The 18,561-nt window shown below is 37.2% G+C and overlaps 1 protein-coding gene across 1 annotated transcript in view; it reads left to right on the top strand.

Annotated features, from left to right (window-relative positions):
• Positions 1 to 18,561, top strand: part of RTCA (RNA 3'-terminal phosphate cyclase) — a 21,068-nt gene that overhangs the window by 1,106 nt on the left and 1,401 nt on the right. The window contains exons 3-9 of the mRNA XM_008579566.1: positions 1,331 to 1,474; positions 5,145 to 5,268; positions 7,961 to 8,019; positions 9,675 to 9,816; positions 10,308 to 10,432; positions 11,657 to 11,715; positions 16,026 to 16,120. Of these exons, the coding sequence (XP_008577788.1) occupies positions 1,331 to 1,474; positions 5,145 to 5,268; positions 7,961 to 8,019; positions 9,675 to 9,816; positions 10,308 to 10,432; positions 11,657 to 11,715; positions 16,026 to 16,120 (748 nt within the window). The remainder of the gene's footprint in view (positions 1 to 1,330; positions 1,475 to 5,144; positions 5,269 to 7,960; positions 8,020 to 9,674; positions 9,817 to 10,307; positions 10,433 to 11,656; positions 11,716 to 16,025; positions 16,121 to 18,561) is intronic.

The following is an 18,561-nucleotide window of genomic DNA, read 5'->3' as shown; positions in this document are numbered from 1 at the left end:
TCTTTGTACATATTCTGTATATATTTCATTTTATTTTATTATTTTTTTAGTTTACTTTTTTCAAGGGATTTATGTATTTTTTGATTTAAACGTATTGATTGTACGTATTTATGGGGTACAGAGATATTTAAATACATGTATACAATGTGTGATGATCAAATCAGGGGTACTATATATTCACGATTCTGATAAAATATTCCTCCTGGGTGTATATTCCATGTTAATGGTTCAGCTGTCTCAGCTTTTATTTTTGTTTGTTTTGGGGTTTATTTGTTTGTTTTTGTTTTTGTTTTTTTATGGCGGCTGGAGGGTAGGGGGATCCAAACCTTAGTGTTATAAGGCTGTGCTCTAATCAACTGAGTTAACCGGCCAGCCCTTAGCTTTTAATTTTATTCACAATCAGTTTTGAAATTATTAAAAGGCAGTTGATATATGTAAACGTAATTCCCTTTGTCATAGTAGTTGTTTGCAGCAGTCTAGTTCACCAATAGGGGATTCAATTCTTTAAGGCTGTGTTATGTACTGTCTAGGTCTGCCATAATAAAATACCACACACGGGGTGACTTAAACAACAGAAATTAATTTTCTAATAGTTCTGGAGCCTACAAGTCCAAGATCAAGATATTGGCAGAATTGGTTTCCTCTGAGGGCCCTAAGAATCTGTTCCAGGCCTCTCTTCTTGCCTCTTCACATAGTGGTCCCTCTGTGCACTGTGCCCTTGGTGTCTCTCCTAATCTCCTCTTTATGGGGACACCAGTCAGATTGTATTAAGGCCCACCATAACTGCCTCATTATACCCTGTCTCCAAATACATTCTGAAATGCTGAGGGTTAAGACTTCAGCATATGAATTTTGGGGGAACACAGTTCAGCCCATAATATTACTTTTTATTTTTTTTTTGGTGGCTGGTGTGTAAAGGAATCTGAATCCTTGACCTTGATGTTAAAGCACCGTGCTTGCTTTAACCAACTGAGCTAACTGGCCAGCCCTAGCCCATAATAGGTACCAGAGATTACTCAATGAAGTACAAGTTGAGACTGGTAGCTCATAGGTAGTTTTATTCGTTTTCCTCTTTTGCACACTTCTTACTTGGAACAATAAATCAGTGTATGTATTTACAGCCAAAATGACTGGTCTTAAAATGATGCCTAATAGCAGGTGGTCTTGGTGCATGAAAACCCAAAAGGAAGTTCTGACACTGAAGATGTGGCTCTTACTGTGGTTAGATTTTGCTGTGTTCTTGCCATTTCAGTTTTAAAAATGTGTCATAAAATGTGGGGATATAGGCAGTCTGAATGCACACATTTTGATGCAGTATTATGACCTGAAGGCCTCAACATTTATCTGGACTGGAAATGGTTCGAGATTTGTGTGATGGACAACTGGAGGGGGCAGAAATTGGCTCAACAGAAATAACCTTTATACCAGAAAAGATCAAAGGTGGAATCCACACAGCAGATACCAAGACTGCAGGGTATGTATCACTTACATTTCATTTAAATATGGGTTTTAGAGTTAGACCTGTATTCAAATCAAGATTCTACCACTTTACTTGGCAAGTTGCTCAACTTCTTTGAGCTTCAGTTTTCCCATTTTTAAAATGGAGGTGAAACACCTACCTTTTAGGGTTAGAGTCAATGTATGTAAAGTTGTGGGTATCTAATTGTTTATTAATTGTAGCTATTACTTTCTGAAATTTTCTCATATGTGTAGTATGGTGCACTACATTTGCTTCTTTACTTTTCATTATATAGAAATTGAATATCTGAAACTGACTTGTTTTCATGTTCTGTAGTCTTTGCATTGTAGCAAATTTAGTTCTTGGCTTATAGCTAATTAGGAACCATATTCTACTATTTTTAGTCTAGGTATTTTTGCTATCTTTTCATAGATACTTGTGCAACTCTAGATGTTTTTAGATGTAATCCTGATTTTTTTCCCCACCGGGCAATGGATATTTAATAATTAAATTGAGCCATTATCATTTTCTAAATATTTCTTCTTTTATTGAGAAAACAGAGCAATTAATTTTTGTATTGCTTTTTTGAGCTATTTGGCTGATTGCTATTGTGAACAGCATCCTTTTACCAAAATCCTGTCCATTTACTAGGAAATTTGATAAAGTAAGAAATGGTTGATTTGTAGAAAAGAAAAGAAAAGAAATGGTATGTAAACCTGATGCCAGTTTCCTTCAGAAGTGAGTGTTCTAATTATGATTTTTTACTTTAAGAAAATGTTTAGTAGTAATTGAGATTTGAATTATGATGTAAATAGACCTCTATGAAAAAGGACCTGCTGCTAGGCCTAGCATGAGGTTTGTTAAGTGAGAATTTTTCTGAGGGAAATAAAGAATTTTGAGTTAACTTTATAGTCAGCATATTATTTCAGGCATTCTCCTGTACAAAAAGGGGAAAAAAGTCACAGTTAACCAATGGTCTAAGTGTTAACTAAAATAGAATTGTAGAATTTTGAAACTGCAAGAGGTAACATGTATTCCATCTCTTCCTCCAGTTTTTTTTTTTTGGCAGCTGGCCAGTATGGGGATCTGAACCCTTCAACTTGGTGTTATCAGCACCACGCTCTACCAAGTGAGCTAACTGGCCAGCCCTTCCTCCAGTTTGTGAATGAAGTCAAGATCCCCTGGTGTTAAGTGATTTACCTAAGGTCACAGGGTCAGGGTCAGAACTAGAATTAGAATTGAGGACTCTGACTCTTACTCCACTAGAATGTGTGGAATGTGAGTTTAAAGTCAATAATCTAGGTCCATTCAGGAGATTAAAACAAGCAGAATCCTAGCAAGAAAACACATTTTACCTATTCACTTTTTATCACACTTACTCATTTTTAGCACTAATTGTGATTACAGTACCATGTGGTTCTCAGTCTACCTTTATTGTTGCAATTCCTGACTCCTAAAAATTAAAGTTTTCTTTACTATTTTTGGGATCTGATTTTATTGGGGAGAAAAGAAACACCTTATATCTTGAGTTATTCAGAGGAAATAAACAATAAATTCAGTAGTTAGAAGCCTATAGTCTGTAGTAAGCTAAACATTTCCAAGTATTTTTCATTTTCTCCTATGTTCACCTCCTTGAGAACAGGGATTATATTGCATATGTTTTCCCTTACAATGCTAAGCATATTACATTGCCAATAAATATTTATTGNACCTATTCACTTTTTATCACACTTACTCATTTTTAGCACTAATTGTGATTACAGTACCATGTGGTTCTCAGTCTACCTTTATTGTTGCAATTCCTGACTCCTAAAATTAAAGTTTTCTTTACTATTCTTGGGATCTGATTTTATTGGGGAGAAAAGAAACACCTTATGTCTTGAGTTATTCAGAGGAAATAAACAATAAATTCAGTAGTTACAAGCCTATAGTCTGTAGTAAGCTAAACATTTCCAAGTATTTTTCATTTTCTCCTATGTTCACCTCCTTGAGAACAGGGATTATATTGCATATGTTTTCCCTTACAATGCTAAGCATATTACATTGCCAATAAATATTTATTGAATTAATGAAATTCATTTGTTGGTGATACTTTCCAGTTCAGTACGTATGCATTGTTGTGGTAAGGAAGTTAAGTAAAGGTCTATTTTTTGGTATGTACAGGCTATGTTGAATTTCCTTTCAAAGTACAATCAACTTATGAATATGATTGCTTTCCTTTAACTTCGGAGAGAGGACTCTGACTCTTACTCCACTAGAATGTGTGGAATGTGAGTTTAAAGTCAATAATCTAGGTCCATTCAGGAGATTAAAACAAGCAGAATCCTAGCAAGAAAACACATTTTACCTATTCACTTTTTATCACACTTACTCATTTTTAGCACTAATTGTGATTACAGTACCATGTGGTTCTCAGTCTACCTTTATTGTTGCAATTCCTGACTCCTAAAATTAAAGTTTTCTTTACTATTCTTGGGATCTGATTTTATTGGGGAGAAAAGAAACACCTTATGTCTTGAGTTATTCAGAGGAAATAAACAATAAATTCAGTAGTTAGAAGCCTATAGTCTGTAGTAAGCTAAACATTTCCAAGTATTTTTCATTTTCTCCTATGTTCACCTCCTTGAGAACAGGGATTATATTGCATATGTTTTCCCTTACAATGCTAAGCATATTACATTGCCAATAAATATTTATTGAATTAGTGAAATTCATTTGTTGGTGATACTTTCCAGTTCAGTACGTATGCATTGTTGTGGTAAGGAAGTTAAGTAAAGGTCTATTTTTTGGTATGTACAGGCTATGTTGAATTTCCTTTCAAAGTACAATCAACTTATGAATATGATTGCTTTCCTTTAACTTCGGAGAAGAAGGGAGATAACAGCTCACTTAGAAAATCTGACCAAATGTTTTATTTTATAAAATTTTTCATGTTCTATAACTATTTCTTGTGATTTATTGCATTGTTTGACTATAAGGCAAGTAAAAGAGGCAAGTAAAGCAAGGATTATTTCCCTAAAACTTTTCTGTGTGAAATACTCAGCTTTCAGTCTTTGTAAAATATTATCCAATTATATCATGAGGTCCACAATGGTAGGAACTATATCTTAACTTGATACATGGAACAGTGCCTTGTGCATGGTGGCAACTCAGATATAATCAATTGAATATTTCTAGACCTTGACTTTTTTGAATACATTTTCATAAACTGCTACTTTTGTGAATTCTTTTATAAAAACATTTGAAAAAGTTTTTATTTTCAATTATACTTCTTTGTAACACAAAGAAAAATGTCAGAACTTACACAGGCTGACACGTCTTCAGTCTTGGATTCAACCCAACCTTATCATTTAAAGCCAGTTTTTTCTACTGTGAAATACTGTTGTTCCTTAAGATTCATGATTTTACCATTCTGATACTCAAGTGTTTATTTTTTGTTTTTTTATTTTTTATATAAAGATGACCGGTAAGGGGATCTTAACCCTTGACTTGGTGTTGTCAGCACCACGCTCAGCCAGTGAGCCACAGGCCGGCCCATACTCAAGTGTTTAACTTTAAACTTAAGGGGATAAACCTACCACCATCTCAGTTGTCTGTGCTTCACCTAATAGTGATGACTAATAATGTAGTTTTGTTGAGACTTTAAAAAGAAAACACAGCTCAGCCTGTTCTGCCTTCTCCTTAGGAGTGTGTGCCTCTTGATGCAGGTCTCAATGCCCTGTGTTCTCTTTGCTGCTTCTCCATCAGAACTTCGTTTGAAAGGTGGAACTAATGCTGAAATGGCACCACAAGTTGATTACACGGTGATGGTAAGAACTTTTGTTGTGGGACAAAATGAAAAGATCTCATATATCCTTTTGAATCTCTGTTCTCTATTTAAATATACCCTGAGTGTTTTTGTGTACATTCCTTTTTATTTCTTCACAGTGTCTAGTTCCATTGCAGGAAAGTTTGGGGAATTATGTTTAAGTTTCTTGTTATATCTTAGAATAGTGTTCATAGTAAATTCTTTAAAAACCTCAAGTGTAATTATTATGTAAATTATATCAGTTATTCTATAAGTACATTATTTTATAAATATAGGAATTATGATTTGGAGGAAAACTAAAAAATTTTTTAATTGGTAAAATCAATACTGGGGCTGGTAGCTCAGGTGATTATAGTGTGGTGCTGATAACACCAAGGTCTGGGGTTCAATCCCTGGGCTGGTCAGCTGCCAAAAAATAAAATAAAGTAAAACTGAATGCTGGTACCCTTGTACAACTAGTGGGAGAGAAAAGTGGTATAATTTTTTTCCTCCAGGTTTGTTAAGGTATGTATTAGTCCGTTTCTGTTGCTTATAACAAAATACTTGAAACGGGGTGATTTATAAAGATAAATGACATTTATTGCTTACAGTTTTGAGGCTGGGAAGTCTAAAGTCCATCTGGTGGTGGCAGCAATGACCCAGGGGTCTCAGATTGCAAGATAGTGGAAGAGAAAACAGAGAGAGACAGACAGATTCAGAACCATGCCCCTGACCACCATTTTTAATCTATTCACTACTGCACTGTCCAACAATCCAATCACCTCTTCAAGGCTCCACCTTTCAATTACTGTAATAGCATTTCCAACCCTTTTAACAATCACAGTGGGGGCTAAGTTTCTAATACATGAAACTTAGGGGACACAGTTCAAGCTCCAGTGAGTTTTGGGAGTACATAATTCAATCCACTACAAGGTGTAATTATTTATAATTAAATTCATCCTTTTTAATGTACACTTTAGTGGTTTTGACATACAGTTGTGAACCAACCACCACAATCAAGATATAGAATAGTTCCATTTCTCCAGAAAATTCCCTTATATCCCTTATATCTCTGCCCCTACCCTTGGCAACCACTGATCTGTTTTCTGGCACTGTTTTGCCTTTTTTTCCCCAGGATGTCATATAAAGAAATAGTGTAAGTAGCCTTTGAGTCTGTTTTGTTTAGCTTGTCATGATAAATTAGAGATTCACCCCTGTTGCTTATATCAGTAATAAAAGCTAAGTAGTGTTCTATCATGTGGATATACTAGTTTATTTATCCATTCATCTGTTGAAGGACATTTGGGTTGTTTCCAGTTTTGGGCAATTATGAATAAAGTCAGTATTAACATTTATGTGCAGATTTTTGTGTGAACATATGTTTTCATTTCTCTTGGGTAAATACTTAGGAGTGGGATTGCTGGGTTTTTATAGTAAATGCATGTCTAATTGTATGAGAAACTGCCAGATCGTTTTGACATCCAAAGTGGCTACGTCATTTTGTATTTTCATCAGTACTGTATGAGCATTGATATTCTCCCCAGCACTTGATATTCTCAGGTTTTTACTTTTTAAATTTTTTCTGCCTTTTCTTTTTAAACAAACAGAAGTTTAATAACTTGTATACCTTCTGTATACCAGGGAGATAACCTAGAAAAATGAATAAATTTTTAGAATAGATCTCAAAATGTTGCCTTAGACTTTAGGCTTAAATATTATCTTTCTCTGAAACATTTCCATTCTAGTAGATGGTACATATAATCTTTGTTTGTTTTTTGTTTTGTTTGTTTTGGTGACTGACCTGTACAAGGATCTAACCCTGGACTTCAGTGTTATCAGCACCATGCTCTAACCAACTGAGCTAACCGGCCAGCGGAAGTCAGTTTGGTGTGATGTATAATGCGAGTTAATCTCTCTTCACCCAGTAATTTCACTTCAAGGAAACTAGCCTAATTAAATATTACAAAATGCAGCAAAAGATAAGTGTTAAAGGTATTTGAGCAGAGCATTATATACTATAATTATTATTATATAATAGTATATCATTATGTAATAATGACAACTTGAAAATGGTTAAGTAAATTATACTAGAATGCCATGCAGTCATTCAAATATTGTTTAGGGCGAATTTTGTGATTTTAGGAAAATGCTTATGTTTATATTGTTAAATGGAAAAAATAAGGATAAAATGTATATGCAATGAGATTTCAACTGTATAAAAAAATTGAGATGGCAGAATGGAATGCTGTTCACCAACCCCGCATAATTTCTTATAGTGTATTTTACTGAGAAGGATTAGGAAATACTGGCCTGTGATGTCAAAAAAACCACTGGGATCAAGTATCCTGAGTTCTGGGCTAGCCAGTTAGCTCAGTTGGTTAGAGCACAGCCTTGTAAACACCAAGGTCAAGTGTTCGGATCCCCATACTGGCCAGCCACTCAAAAAAAAAAAAAAAGAAAAAAAAAGGAAGTATCCTGAGTTCTGATTTTTTTTTTCTTTCATTAGATAGACCTGCACAGTCATGATTAATTAAATGTTAAATTTTAAATTTAGCTACATATCAGTTTTTTTATTTGAAAAATGGAACTAGCCTACATATTTTTATCACTGTTTACCTATAATGCCTAAAGTTCAGTGAGAGCACTTTTGTTTAATAAATATACTTATTGAATCAGTGAATATTGGTGGTTAAAGTAACAAACTGATTTTTCAGGTTTTCAAGCCAATTGTTGAAAAATTTGGTTTCGAATTTAATTGTGACATTAAAATGAGGTAAGTTGCTCATTTCTCCACCCTTTTGATCCATTACTTGTGCTAAAAAAAAAAACAGTGGAAAAGTTAGACCTTAGACTAACTATCATTCTGGAACCCACTTAATACATTAGCTTTCTTGTAGGAAATAATTGTACTTTGTGGCTTAAAAGCAATAAGCAGTGGGACATGGGGATTTGAAAGCAGCTGCACATGATTTTCATTTGTTTCTTGGGAGAAATATTTTCCAAGGGAATTTCCACAGTGAGGCACCTTCATATCTTGGGTTATCTATGCTCTGCCCCAGAACAGATTACATGCTTACCATGTGCAGACTGCTGGACTAGGGACTACAGGGTCATAAAAGAGATTCTATAGGCTGGCCGGTTACTCAGTTGGTTAGAGCATGGTGCTGATAATACCAATGTCAAAGGTTCACATCCCCCTGGCCAGCCACAAAAAAAATAAATAAATAAAAGGGATTCTCTTCTATACTGTGATTAGAAATACATTGGGATTGGGTATTCTGGTTATTTCTCTTTAAGGCTTGCTTTCTGCCACACAAAAACAAGGCCAAATTTCTTGGCATGGCATTTAAATGCTTTGCAGTTTTGGGCTGGCCTGTGGCTCACTTGGAAGAGTGTGGTGCTGATAACACCAAGGCTGCGGGTTTGGATCCTATATAGGGATGGCCGGTTAGCTCACTGGCTGAGCATGGTGCTGACAACACCAAGCTAAGGGTTAAGATCCCCTTACCGGTCACCATTTTTAAAAATAAAAAAAATAAAAAATAAATGCTTTGCAGTTTTGCCCCAATTTACCTTTCTAGCTTCGTCATCCTTCCCCTCCTTTCAACATGCCATGTATTCTAACCACATGATTGCTTGCTATTCCTTAAACATACTTAGTGCCTTCGGACTTTCATGTCTTTGTTCATGTTATTCTTCCCTTGCTCTCCTAAAAATTGGAAATCTGATGTTTTTTCAAAATGAAACTTGTAATTTCTTGTGTGAACTGTCTGTGAATGTGCCTCAATCTAATTCATATTTGTAACTCTGTCCTTCTTACAGCTGTAGTCTTCCTTACAGCCTGACTTGTATTCTAGTAGGTAGTGTGTGGAGCCACCTCCCCCCCAGATGATGAGCTCCTTGAGGATAGGAGCATTCTTTTTCTCAGCATCTGCTATAGAATAAATGATACTAAATAATTGAGTTAAAATTTTATTAGTGTTCAGCTACTTAAATATTCATCATATATTTATGTGAGCATCTACTATGTGCCAGGCATTGTTTTAGGCACTAGAAAACAGCAGTAACAAAATAGGTACAGCCATCTCTGAGCTTATACTCTTAAAACTGCACTGCCAAGTAACTTCCTGCATTGAGAGAAATGTTCCCTATCTGTGCTGTCCAATATGATAGTCATTAGCCAAATGTGACGATTGAGCACTTGAAATGTGGCTAGTGCAACTGGGGAGCTGATTTCTAAATTTTATTTTATTTTAATAGTTGGATATAGCTTGAGGCTACCCTATTGGACAGCATAGACCTAAAATATTATTACAAACTTTCTATTAATTACATGTTTGGATATCATTCACATTATTTTATTGTAATATTGAGCTTTATTTTTGTCATTCAGTCATTTTATGTGGGTATTTGTTGTACTTTTCATAGGGGCTATTACCCAAAAGGTGGTGGTGAAGTGATTATCCGAATATCACCAGTTAAACAATTGAACCCAATAAATTTAACTGACCGTGGCTCTGTGACTAAAGTATATGGAAGAGCTTTCGTTGCTGGTGTTTTGCCATTTAAAGTAAGTTGACTATGGGGATAATTGGAAGGGGACAAAGGGTATAAAAGCAATTTCTGGTAATAGGTATGTCCCCAATATGAATCTGGCCCCCACATCATGGTCAGGAGGTGGGACAATCAAATCAGCTTTGTATCTCATGAATATTCAAAATAAATAAATAAGTAAATAAATAATAAAGGAAGTTGCCTAGATGTTCTTAGAAGTGTATGTATGTCTCAATAAGTATTATGTTATCTAAAATTTGAAATTATTGAAAGAACTTACTTTTTAATAAATCTTTAAAATTTTTCTTAAAATTCAGTGCTCTTTTTACTCTTGAAAATCAAGCTTTTAAGTAATGCATGTGAATGTTATTAATTATTTTATGTTTTTGTTTTTGGTGACTGGCTGGTATAGGGATCTGAACCCTATGTTGTATCTTTGAAGGCTTGAAAACAGTTGTCCAAATAATCAGTAATTAATTTATTCTATTTGTCTGTCTTGCCAAATAGGTAGCAAAAGAAATGGCAGCGGCAGCTGTGAGATGCATCAGAAAGGAGATCAGGGATCTGTATGTTAATATCCAGCCTGTTCAGGAACCTAAAGACCAAGCATTTGGCAATGGAAATGGAATAATGTGAGACAATATGTTTATTCCTAAACATCGGTTGAGAGCCCTGAAATAATTATCCCATTTAAATTAAGGATTTGTAGGTTTTTTGCCTAAATTTACAGTTTTAAGAAGACATATTTTGAAGGGCATGCCCATCTAAAACAACAGTAGGATGAATTAAGATGATTATTCCAAATTTTTTCTGAGGATGGTTTGCCTCTTATTGTAACTTCCCTTTTGCTTATATAGTGAATTTAAGGGCTGGCCGGTTAGCTCAGTTGGTTAAAGGGCAGCTTTATGACACCAAGGTCTCAGGTTCATATCCCCATACTGGCCAAAAGCCAAAAAAAGACTGAAACTATATAGTGAACTTAAATGTTTAAGCTAATCAGAAGTTAGGCTTTGAAGCTGATCCTACGAGAAATATTTCCAGTAGTATAAAATACCTCAGATGTGAAATTAATTCACAAATAAATTTGGCACAGATCCCTTTTAAAAAAGGAATGGGACTATAACATTAATCCAGTTAGAAGTTATAGATTTAAGTGTTATAAAAATCCTTTTGTTTTTGGTGGCTGGCTGGTACGGGAATCCATAAAAGTTCTTTAACTGGTGTTTTTGAAGTATAAAAGTATCCTCTGTGGATATTTAAATTTCAAACCATCTAATTCAGAGTTTCTATTAAAGGGCGTTATAAAAATCCTTTTGTTTTTGGTGGCTGGCTGGTACGGGAATCCATAAAAGTTCTTTAATTGGTGTTTTTGAAGTATAAAAGTATCCTCTGTGGATATTTAAATTTCAAACCATCTAATTCAGAGTTTCTATTAAAGGGTTTAAGTAAATGCTCTCTGTACTTATCGAAAAGCTGTAGAACAATACCGAAAGTCCCTCCATGACAACCTTTTTATTTAAGATAATCATAAAACCCTTTATAGCACTGTGTGCCTGTGAAATGGTTACCACTTTGTGCTGATAACATGCTGAGTTCTTGGGGTAGGGGGAGACATTCCTTACCTGTGGATTAGAATCTGGTGTGACTTCTGGTCAAGTGCTAAAGGGTACTTAATGGTCTGATTAAGGCTGTTGGAGAAAATCATGCCACTCTCTGTATGAAGAATTTGACCTGTGGAATATACTGGCCAGATTTAATTGTCCGTTTAACAATCACAGTTCTCCTGTGTTGTATTTGCATGTAACTTTAGAATGTTTATAACATGAGTAGTAATACTTTTTTTTTCCCCTTTATAGCATTATTGCTGAGACATCCACTGGCTGTTTGTTTGCTGGATCATCGCTTGGTAAACGAGGTATAGATAAAGGAAGGGGTTCCATAGTTCCCAATGCTACTGTAAAATTCTTTTAATTATTTGTCAGGATTGGAATGTTATAGAATTATGGATGACACGTTTCAAAGGATACAATTAACTGATTCATTTTAGAATCAATTAAACTTTCAGTCTTCCTCCCAACTTTGTTTGTTTGTTTGTTTTTTGTTTTGGTGGCTGGCCAGTAAGGGGATCTGAACCTTTGACCTTGGTGTTATCAGTATCTCCCAACTTTATATTCTGAAAAATGCCAAACATATAGAAAGGTTGAATGACGAATTCAACAGTCATCCATACACCCTTCTCCTAGATTCACCAGTTGTGAACATTTAATTACATGTTGTGTATGTTTCTGAACCATTTCAATGTAAGTTGTAGGTACCATATCTTACCCCTGACTACTACAGCACATGTTTCCAAAGAACAATCCTGTATAATCATAATATCATTTTTACACCAGAACAATTTTCTATTATTATCAGACACACCATACATATACAATGAGTTGCCTCCAAAATATTCTTTAGAGCGATGTAAGATATTTTTATTTTGAAGCACACACATTTGGTTAAGTCTGTTTAGTTTCTCTTTTAATACAGAATGCTCCCTTCACCTTTTTTTTTTTTTTCCTTTTATGATATTGACATTTTGAAAAGTCTAGGCCATTCTCTCAGAGGATTTCCCACAATTTGAATTTGTCTAATTGTATCATGATTAGGTATATTCAGATGAAACATTTTTAGTTGCATGGGTGATTTTCTGGGCATTCTACTGCATTGCATCAGAGGACACATATTATCAGTTTGTCCTTTATTGGTGAGGTGGAGTGTGATCACTAGGTTAAGGAGATGTCCTCCAGGTCTGTCTGCTGTAATGGTTCTTTTTCCCTTTACAGTTAACAAGTAATCTGGGATAATACTTTGAGACCATCTGATTAACCTGTTCCCATACAACTTTCATCTGATGGTTTTAATGTCTATTGAAGATTATTCCCAGCATGAGTTATTACATTTGTGATTTCAAAATATTGAATAGTTTTGTAAAAGGTTAATTTGTTTAGCATATTAGGGAAAGGATATACATATGTGCATCAGTATGTGAATATTTAAAGTTATTTTGGCGAGCCCGGTAACTTTCACGTGAACTTCTTTTTTATTTATTTATTTATTTATTTTTTTGTCTTTTGTCTTTTTCCGTGTCCGGCAATGGATCGCAACCCTCAGTGTTGCCCCCGCACCAGACCGGGGACCGGCAAAGGGACCGCAACCCTCGGCGTTGCTCCCGTGCCTCGCTCAGCCAGTGAGCGGGAACCGGTCTGTATGTGGGATCTGAACCCTCGGGCGGGAGCGCCGCCGCGCTTCCCAAGCGGCGCACTTATCCAGTGCGCCACCGGGCCGGCCCCCATGTGAACTTCTAATTGTGTGGTAGTTGTTTGCTTTATTCCTACTTTGTAGCATCTTTAAAAATGCTTACCCTTGCTATGCCGTTAAACCACATTATCACTCCTGAATACAAACAATTTCAGGTAATCTTAGTCTGCTCAGTTGGTAAATCTGCTAGTTGAGCATCCGATCTAATCAACATAGTGGAATAAGTAAAATCAACATCTGCAGTTGACCTCACATGAAAGAATTCTATCTAAAACTGTTTTTTAGAAACATCCAAAATATCAGATGATTTGTCATTTATTTATTTTATTTATTTATTTATTTATTTTTTAAAGATGACGGGTAAGGGGATCTTAACCCTTGACTTGGTGTTGTCAGCGCCATGCTCAGCCAGCGAGCTAACTGGCCATCCCTATATGGGATCCGAACCCGGGCCTTGGTGTTATCAGCACCGCACTCTCCCGAGTGAGCCACGGGCTGGCCCGATTTGTCATTTAGTTAGAAAAGCATTAGGGTTTCAGAATTTATTAGGATTTTGGGCCGGCCCAGTGGCGCACTGGATAGTGTGCCGCTTGGGAAGCGCGGCGGCGCTCCCGCCCGAGGGTTCAGATCCCACATACAGACCGGTTCCCGCTCACTGGCTGAGCGAGGCGCGGGAGCAACGCCGAGGGTTGCGATCCCGTTGCCGGTCCCCGGTCCGGTACGGGGGCAACACTGAGGGTTGCGATCCGTTGCCGGACACGGAAAATGACAAAATAAAATAAAATAAAAAAAGAATTTATTAGGATTTTGATTTTTTTTTTTTAACATAATGCTAGCAAAATTCTCATGTTTTCTTCATTCTGCTCGGTTGCAGTAATGGCTGGTAATAATGTAAATTCATTTATACCATTGTTCAGCTGTCAAGATGGTAGGTAGGAAGGATTGTGAATGGCTCAGAGATATACTTTGTGACTTGGCAGAAAACTTTCATGTGCCTACTGCTCTCTAGTACTGCAAAGCCAGGAATTCTTTCCTTCTCTGTCCCAATTGTAGCCATTTTTCAGATTCGCTTAAGTCTTTCATGCTGCAGGAAACCTCAGATTATTCTAGAGGGCTGATCAATTAGCTAAGTTGGTTAGAGAGTGGTTCTGATAACACCAAAGCCCAGGGTTTGGTCTCTGTAGAGGCCAGCTGCCAAAAAAAAAAATATATATATATATATTCTAGAAGCTATAATCTTTTTTTTTCCTCTGAACTCCTTTTGCATGTGTAGTTTACACTATAGAGCTTAGCATTTAATTATCCTCTAGTACTGTAATATATGAGTTTTTTTTTAATGTCTCCTTAGCAAAGGAACCAGCATGGTACATACATAGTGGGTGCTCAATACTACTATTATTATTAATAGCTTATTATGTACTGGTCTTGGTGATAGATGCTTTATAAATACTATCTCTAATTTCTCTAACATTTTTGCAACATAGTATCATCTCCATTTCCAACTAGAAGAAGAAATGGCAGTAGCTAAGTAGCTTACCCAAAAAGTCAAGATTCGTACCACATGTTCCATACCATTTCATCCAGTTATATAAATACTTGACCACTCGATGATGTAAAAATAGTAAATTTATTATATTATTACAATAACTGCCATCAGGAAAAATTGAGTTAAAATTTGGAAATTTACAATTTTCTGGGGTATTTTATGAATGAAGGTATATAATCAAATAAATTTGCAAATATAAAATAGAAACAAAATTGGGCTGGCTCGTGGCTCACTTGGGAGAGTGTGGTGCTGACAACACCAAGGGTTAAGATCCCCTTACTGGTCATCTTTTAAAAAAAAAAAAAAAAAAGAAAAGAAACAAAATTAACCACATTCTAATTTTTTAAAAGACATTTTCATTTGTAGCCAAGGATTTCTTTTAATTTAAAGTAAATACCTTAAAAGAATAATTTGACATTCCACTACTTCTGACAGACTCATTTTGTATTCAGTGTTGTACCAAAGATTTGGAGTATGTGGAGAGGCAGGAAGTAGAGCAAGTGGGTAAGTATTTTGACTTATATTCTTTTTTTTTTTTTTTTAAAGATGACCGGTAAGGGGATCTTAACCCTTGACTTGGTGTTGTCAGCACCACGCTCAGCCAGCAAGCTAACTGGCTATCCCTATATGGGATCCGAACCCGGGCCTTGGTGTTATCAGCACCGCACTCTCCCGAGTGAGCCACGGGCCGGCCCATTTTGACTTATATTCAAAGTAAAATAATACCTGTTCAAATCTTAAAGGGAATAACACTTTAAAATATTTGGCATGAGAATGTTATCTGCTCTTCTTTAGATGAAACTTAATCAATTCCCTAACTTTTAAAAAATTCTTTAATTCTTTTTTTTTTTTTTGTCTTTTTGTCTTTTTTCATGACTGGCAACGGGATCGCAACCCTCGGTGTCGCGCCTGCACCGCGCTCAACCAGTGAGCAGACCGGTCTCTATATGGGATCTGAACCCTCGGCAGGAGCGCCGCTGCGCTCCCAAGCGCCGCAATCTACCAAGTGCGCCACCGGGCCGGCCCAAAATTCTTTAATTCTGATGGAATTGCCTACAGACTAATTGTAAATTAATTATTTAAATTTTGAAATCGAGGCATAGCATTATAGGGTCACAACTTAGTACATTTTAAACAGGGCCAAAGCAAGCTATTTTTTCCTTACTAGTACATTTAAAGATTTAAAGTCTTTGCATATACCAAGCTCTCAGAAGATTAAATAACTAAAGATTTTATTCTAAAAGGTCCATTGGGTGAGTTCAGAAGCCTGAAAAATATTATACCAGTGCTAACTGGGATGTATTAACTAAACTTTTGCCTCTTAGTATCTAATTCAGGAGTTTTTGTTTTTTTCTTTTACATTGTGCTTGTCTTAGGTGTAAATGCAGACAAGGTTGGAATTGAAGCTGCCGAAATGCTATTAGCAAATCTTAGACATGGTGGTACTGTGGATGAGTATCTGCAAGACCAGGTAATGACACTTTTAGGATAAAAATCTTCCAGCCTATTAGATTTGAATAGTTGGTACTTAGATTGAATATAAATTTTGTTTTATTGAATCGTAATTGATTATACATATTTTTGGGATTCAATGTTGACATATGTTGATCAAATCAATGTTATTAGTCTGTATATTGTTACAAATTGTACTTATTCTTGTGTCCCTTGTCCAATCTCTCCTCATCCCCCTCTTCCTCCCTGTGCTCCCACCACTGATAACCCTAGATTTCTTCTCTTCCTCTGAAAGAGTAATGGTTACTCTGTTGATTTGTTGCCTAGATGATCTGTCCAATACTGAAAGGTGTGTTCAGGTCCCCCAGTATTATCATAGAGCAGATGCTTTTTCTGTCACTCTGGAATGGGCTTTGTGGAGAGAGAATCCTATTCTTTTCTTGGGTCTCTACTTTGAGACTCTCCTTGTGTCAGTGCACTCCAGTGGCTGGTGGACCATCTGCATCGTGGTTGTGACGTCTAGCCACTTTTGCAGCAGCTGTGGTTACTGTTGTGGCTGTGGCGGGCTACCCACATGGAAGTGATGTTTTGGCATGCTCCTTGGCGCTGGTGGTGTGCCCGGTTTTGGGGGGAAGTCTAGTCCCTGGCTCCATTCCCTGGGTCCCTAGGCAGGCCCCGACGCACTGGCTGTGTTCCTGGATGTGGGTGGGGTGTCTGGTCCCTGGCTGCATGCCCTGGGCATCTGGGCGGGGCCCCAAGGTGCTGGTGGTGTGCTGGGTGGTGGTGGTGGGTGAGGTTCGGTCTCTGGCTCCATGTGCTGGGCCTCCGGGTGGGCCCCAAGGTGCTGGCAGTGTGCCTGGATGTGGGAGTGGGGTCTGGTCTGCAGCTCCATGCCTCATGTCCCCTGGAGGGCCCCAAGGCACTGGTGGTATGCCTGGGCCAGAACTAATTTTTTGTCCTTTGCTTACTTCTAAAACGGGGGAACTTCCTGTGGGAACCAGTACTTGAGCTGAGTTGTTAAGCTAAATTGCTGCTTTGCTGCTGCTTCCCTAGGGAAGGCTTTTTGTGCAGCTCAGGTATTAATGGTTGACTTTATAGGTACTTCTGGCTCTCCAGAGACCTCGTGCACCTGGGTTGTATAGAAACACTGATCAGGGCCTGAGTCTTTTCATCAAACTGCACCCCACGCAATTCTGCATTCCCGACCAGTCTCCTCTGAGTGGTCCTGTGCTGCTTGTGGGGGCGGACCACTGTCCTTGCTGTGTCCCAGTGTTCTCCCCTATGGCCCGTGCCCAAACACTTCCCATGGGATGGGCCCTGTGCCAGTCCCTTGAGATGACTCACCAGCCTCTGAATGGCTCCCCATTTTCAGCTGTTCTGGCTTCTTGCTCCTGTGTGGGTTCACAGGAACTCTGTTAGTGTTCTTGCTGTCCTAGGGGCCACCAAGGCCCTCTTCTCCCCTGCCGCCTCCAAGCAACTCCATCTGAAGGGCACAGCTGTGGCTTCTGCTGGCTCCTGCTCCATGTACTCATCAGCTCCAGCCTTAAAGCGGCCACTACCCAAAATGCTTCGAGCAGTTTTTTCTTTCTCTCATCGTGCCTTCTCCTGCCTTCATGAACTCCACAGGTCTCTCCTCCTCTTCGACTGAGCTCCAGCGGCCCCAGTTTGGCTGGTGTTACATTTTTATAGCTGTACATTCGTTGATTTATGGGAGAGAGTGACTATTCCGCCATCTTGACTGGAACTCTGAATATAAATTTTAATCATTGACTTTCAAACACTGATTACCAAGTCCTATGTGAATCATTTTTTAAAGTATTCTGGAATTTATATTCCTCAGATTTCAGTCTTCATCTTACTTGACCTGCCCACAGCATTTGGCACAATTGATCACTCCTTTCTACTTGAAATACTTTTCTTCACTTGGTTTTTGAAATACTGTTATCTTCTCACCTCACTGATAATACATTCTAGTGTCCTTTGCTAGTTTGTTGTTATCATCTTTTCAACTTCTCAATTTTGATGAACCCCTAGTTTCAGGCTGATGCTTCTTTTTTAAAATATTTATAACCATTCCCTCAGTTATTTTGTCCAGTCTCATGGCTTAAACACCATCTGTATGCTGACAGCTCCCACATTTATATCGCTAGCCCAGGACTTTCTCCTTAACTCCTTACTCATTATATCCCCTATTCCTATCAACATTTCCACTTGGATGTGTCATAGACCTCTCAAACTTAACATGTTCACTCACACCGAGAAATGCTATTATTTCCAGATGAGATCTTTTTTATAGTTTACTGTCTTTATTGATTTCCCTTTCTATCATACTTTTTTCTCCTTAATCTCAAATCAGCAGTCTACATTTAGAACTGTATTCCCCAAGGTTTTTTGTCCAGTTTCTTTCTTTTTTTTTTTTAAAAGATGACTGGTAAGGGGATCTTAACCCTTGACTTGGTG

The sequence above is a fragment of the Galeopterus variegatus genome, unplaced genomic scaffold (genome assembly GCF_000696425.1).
Source record: "Galeopterus variegatus unplaced genomic scaffold, G_variegatus-3.0.2 Scaffold1913, whole genome shotgun sequence".
Taxonomy (NCBI): Eukaryota; Metazoa; Chordata; class Mammalia; order Dermoptera; family Cynocephalidae; genus Galeopterus; species Galeopterus variegatus.
The sequence above is the reverse complement of the archived record's forward strand: the minus strand, read 5'-3'. Positions and strand labels throughout refer to the sequence as shown.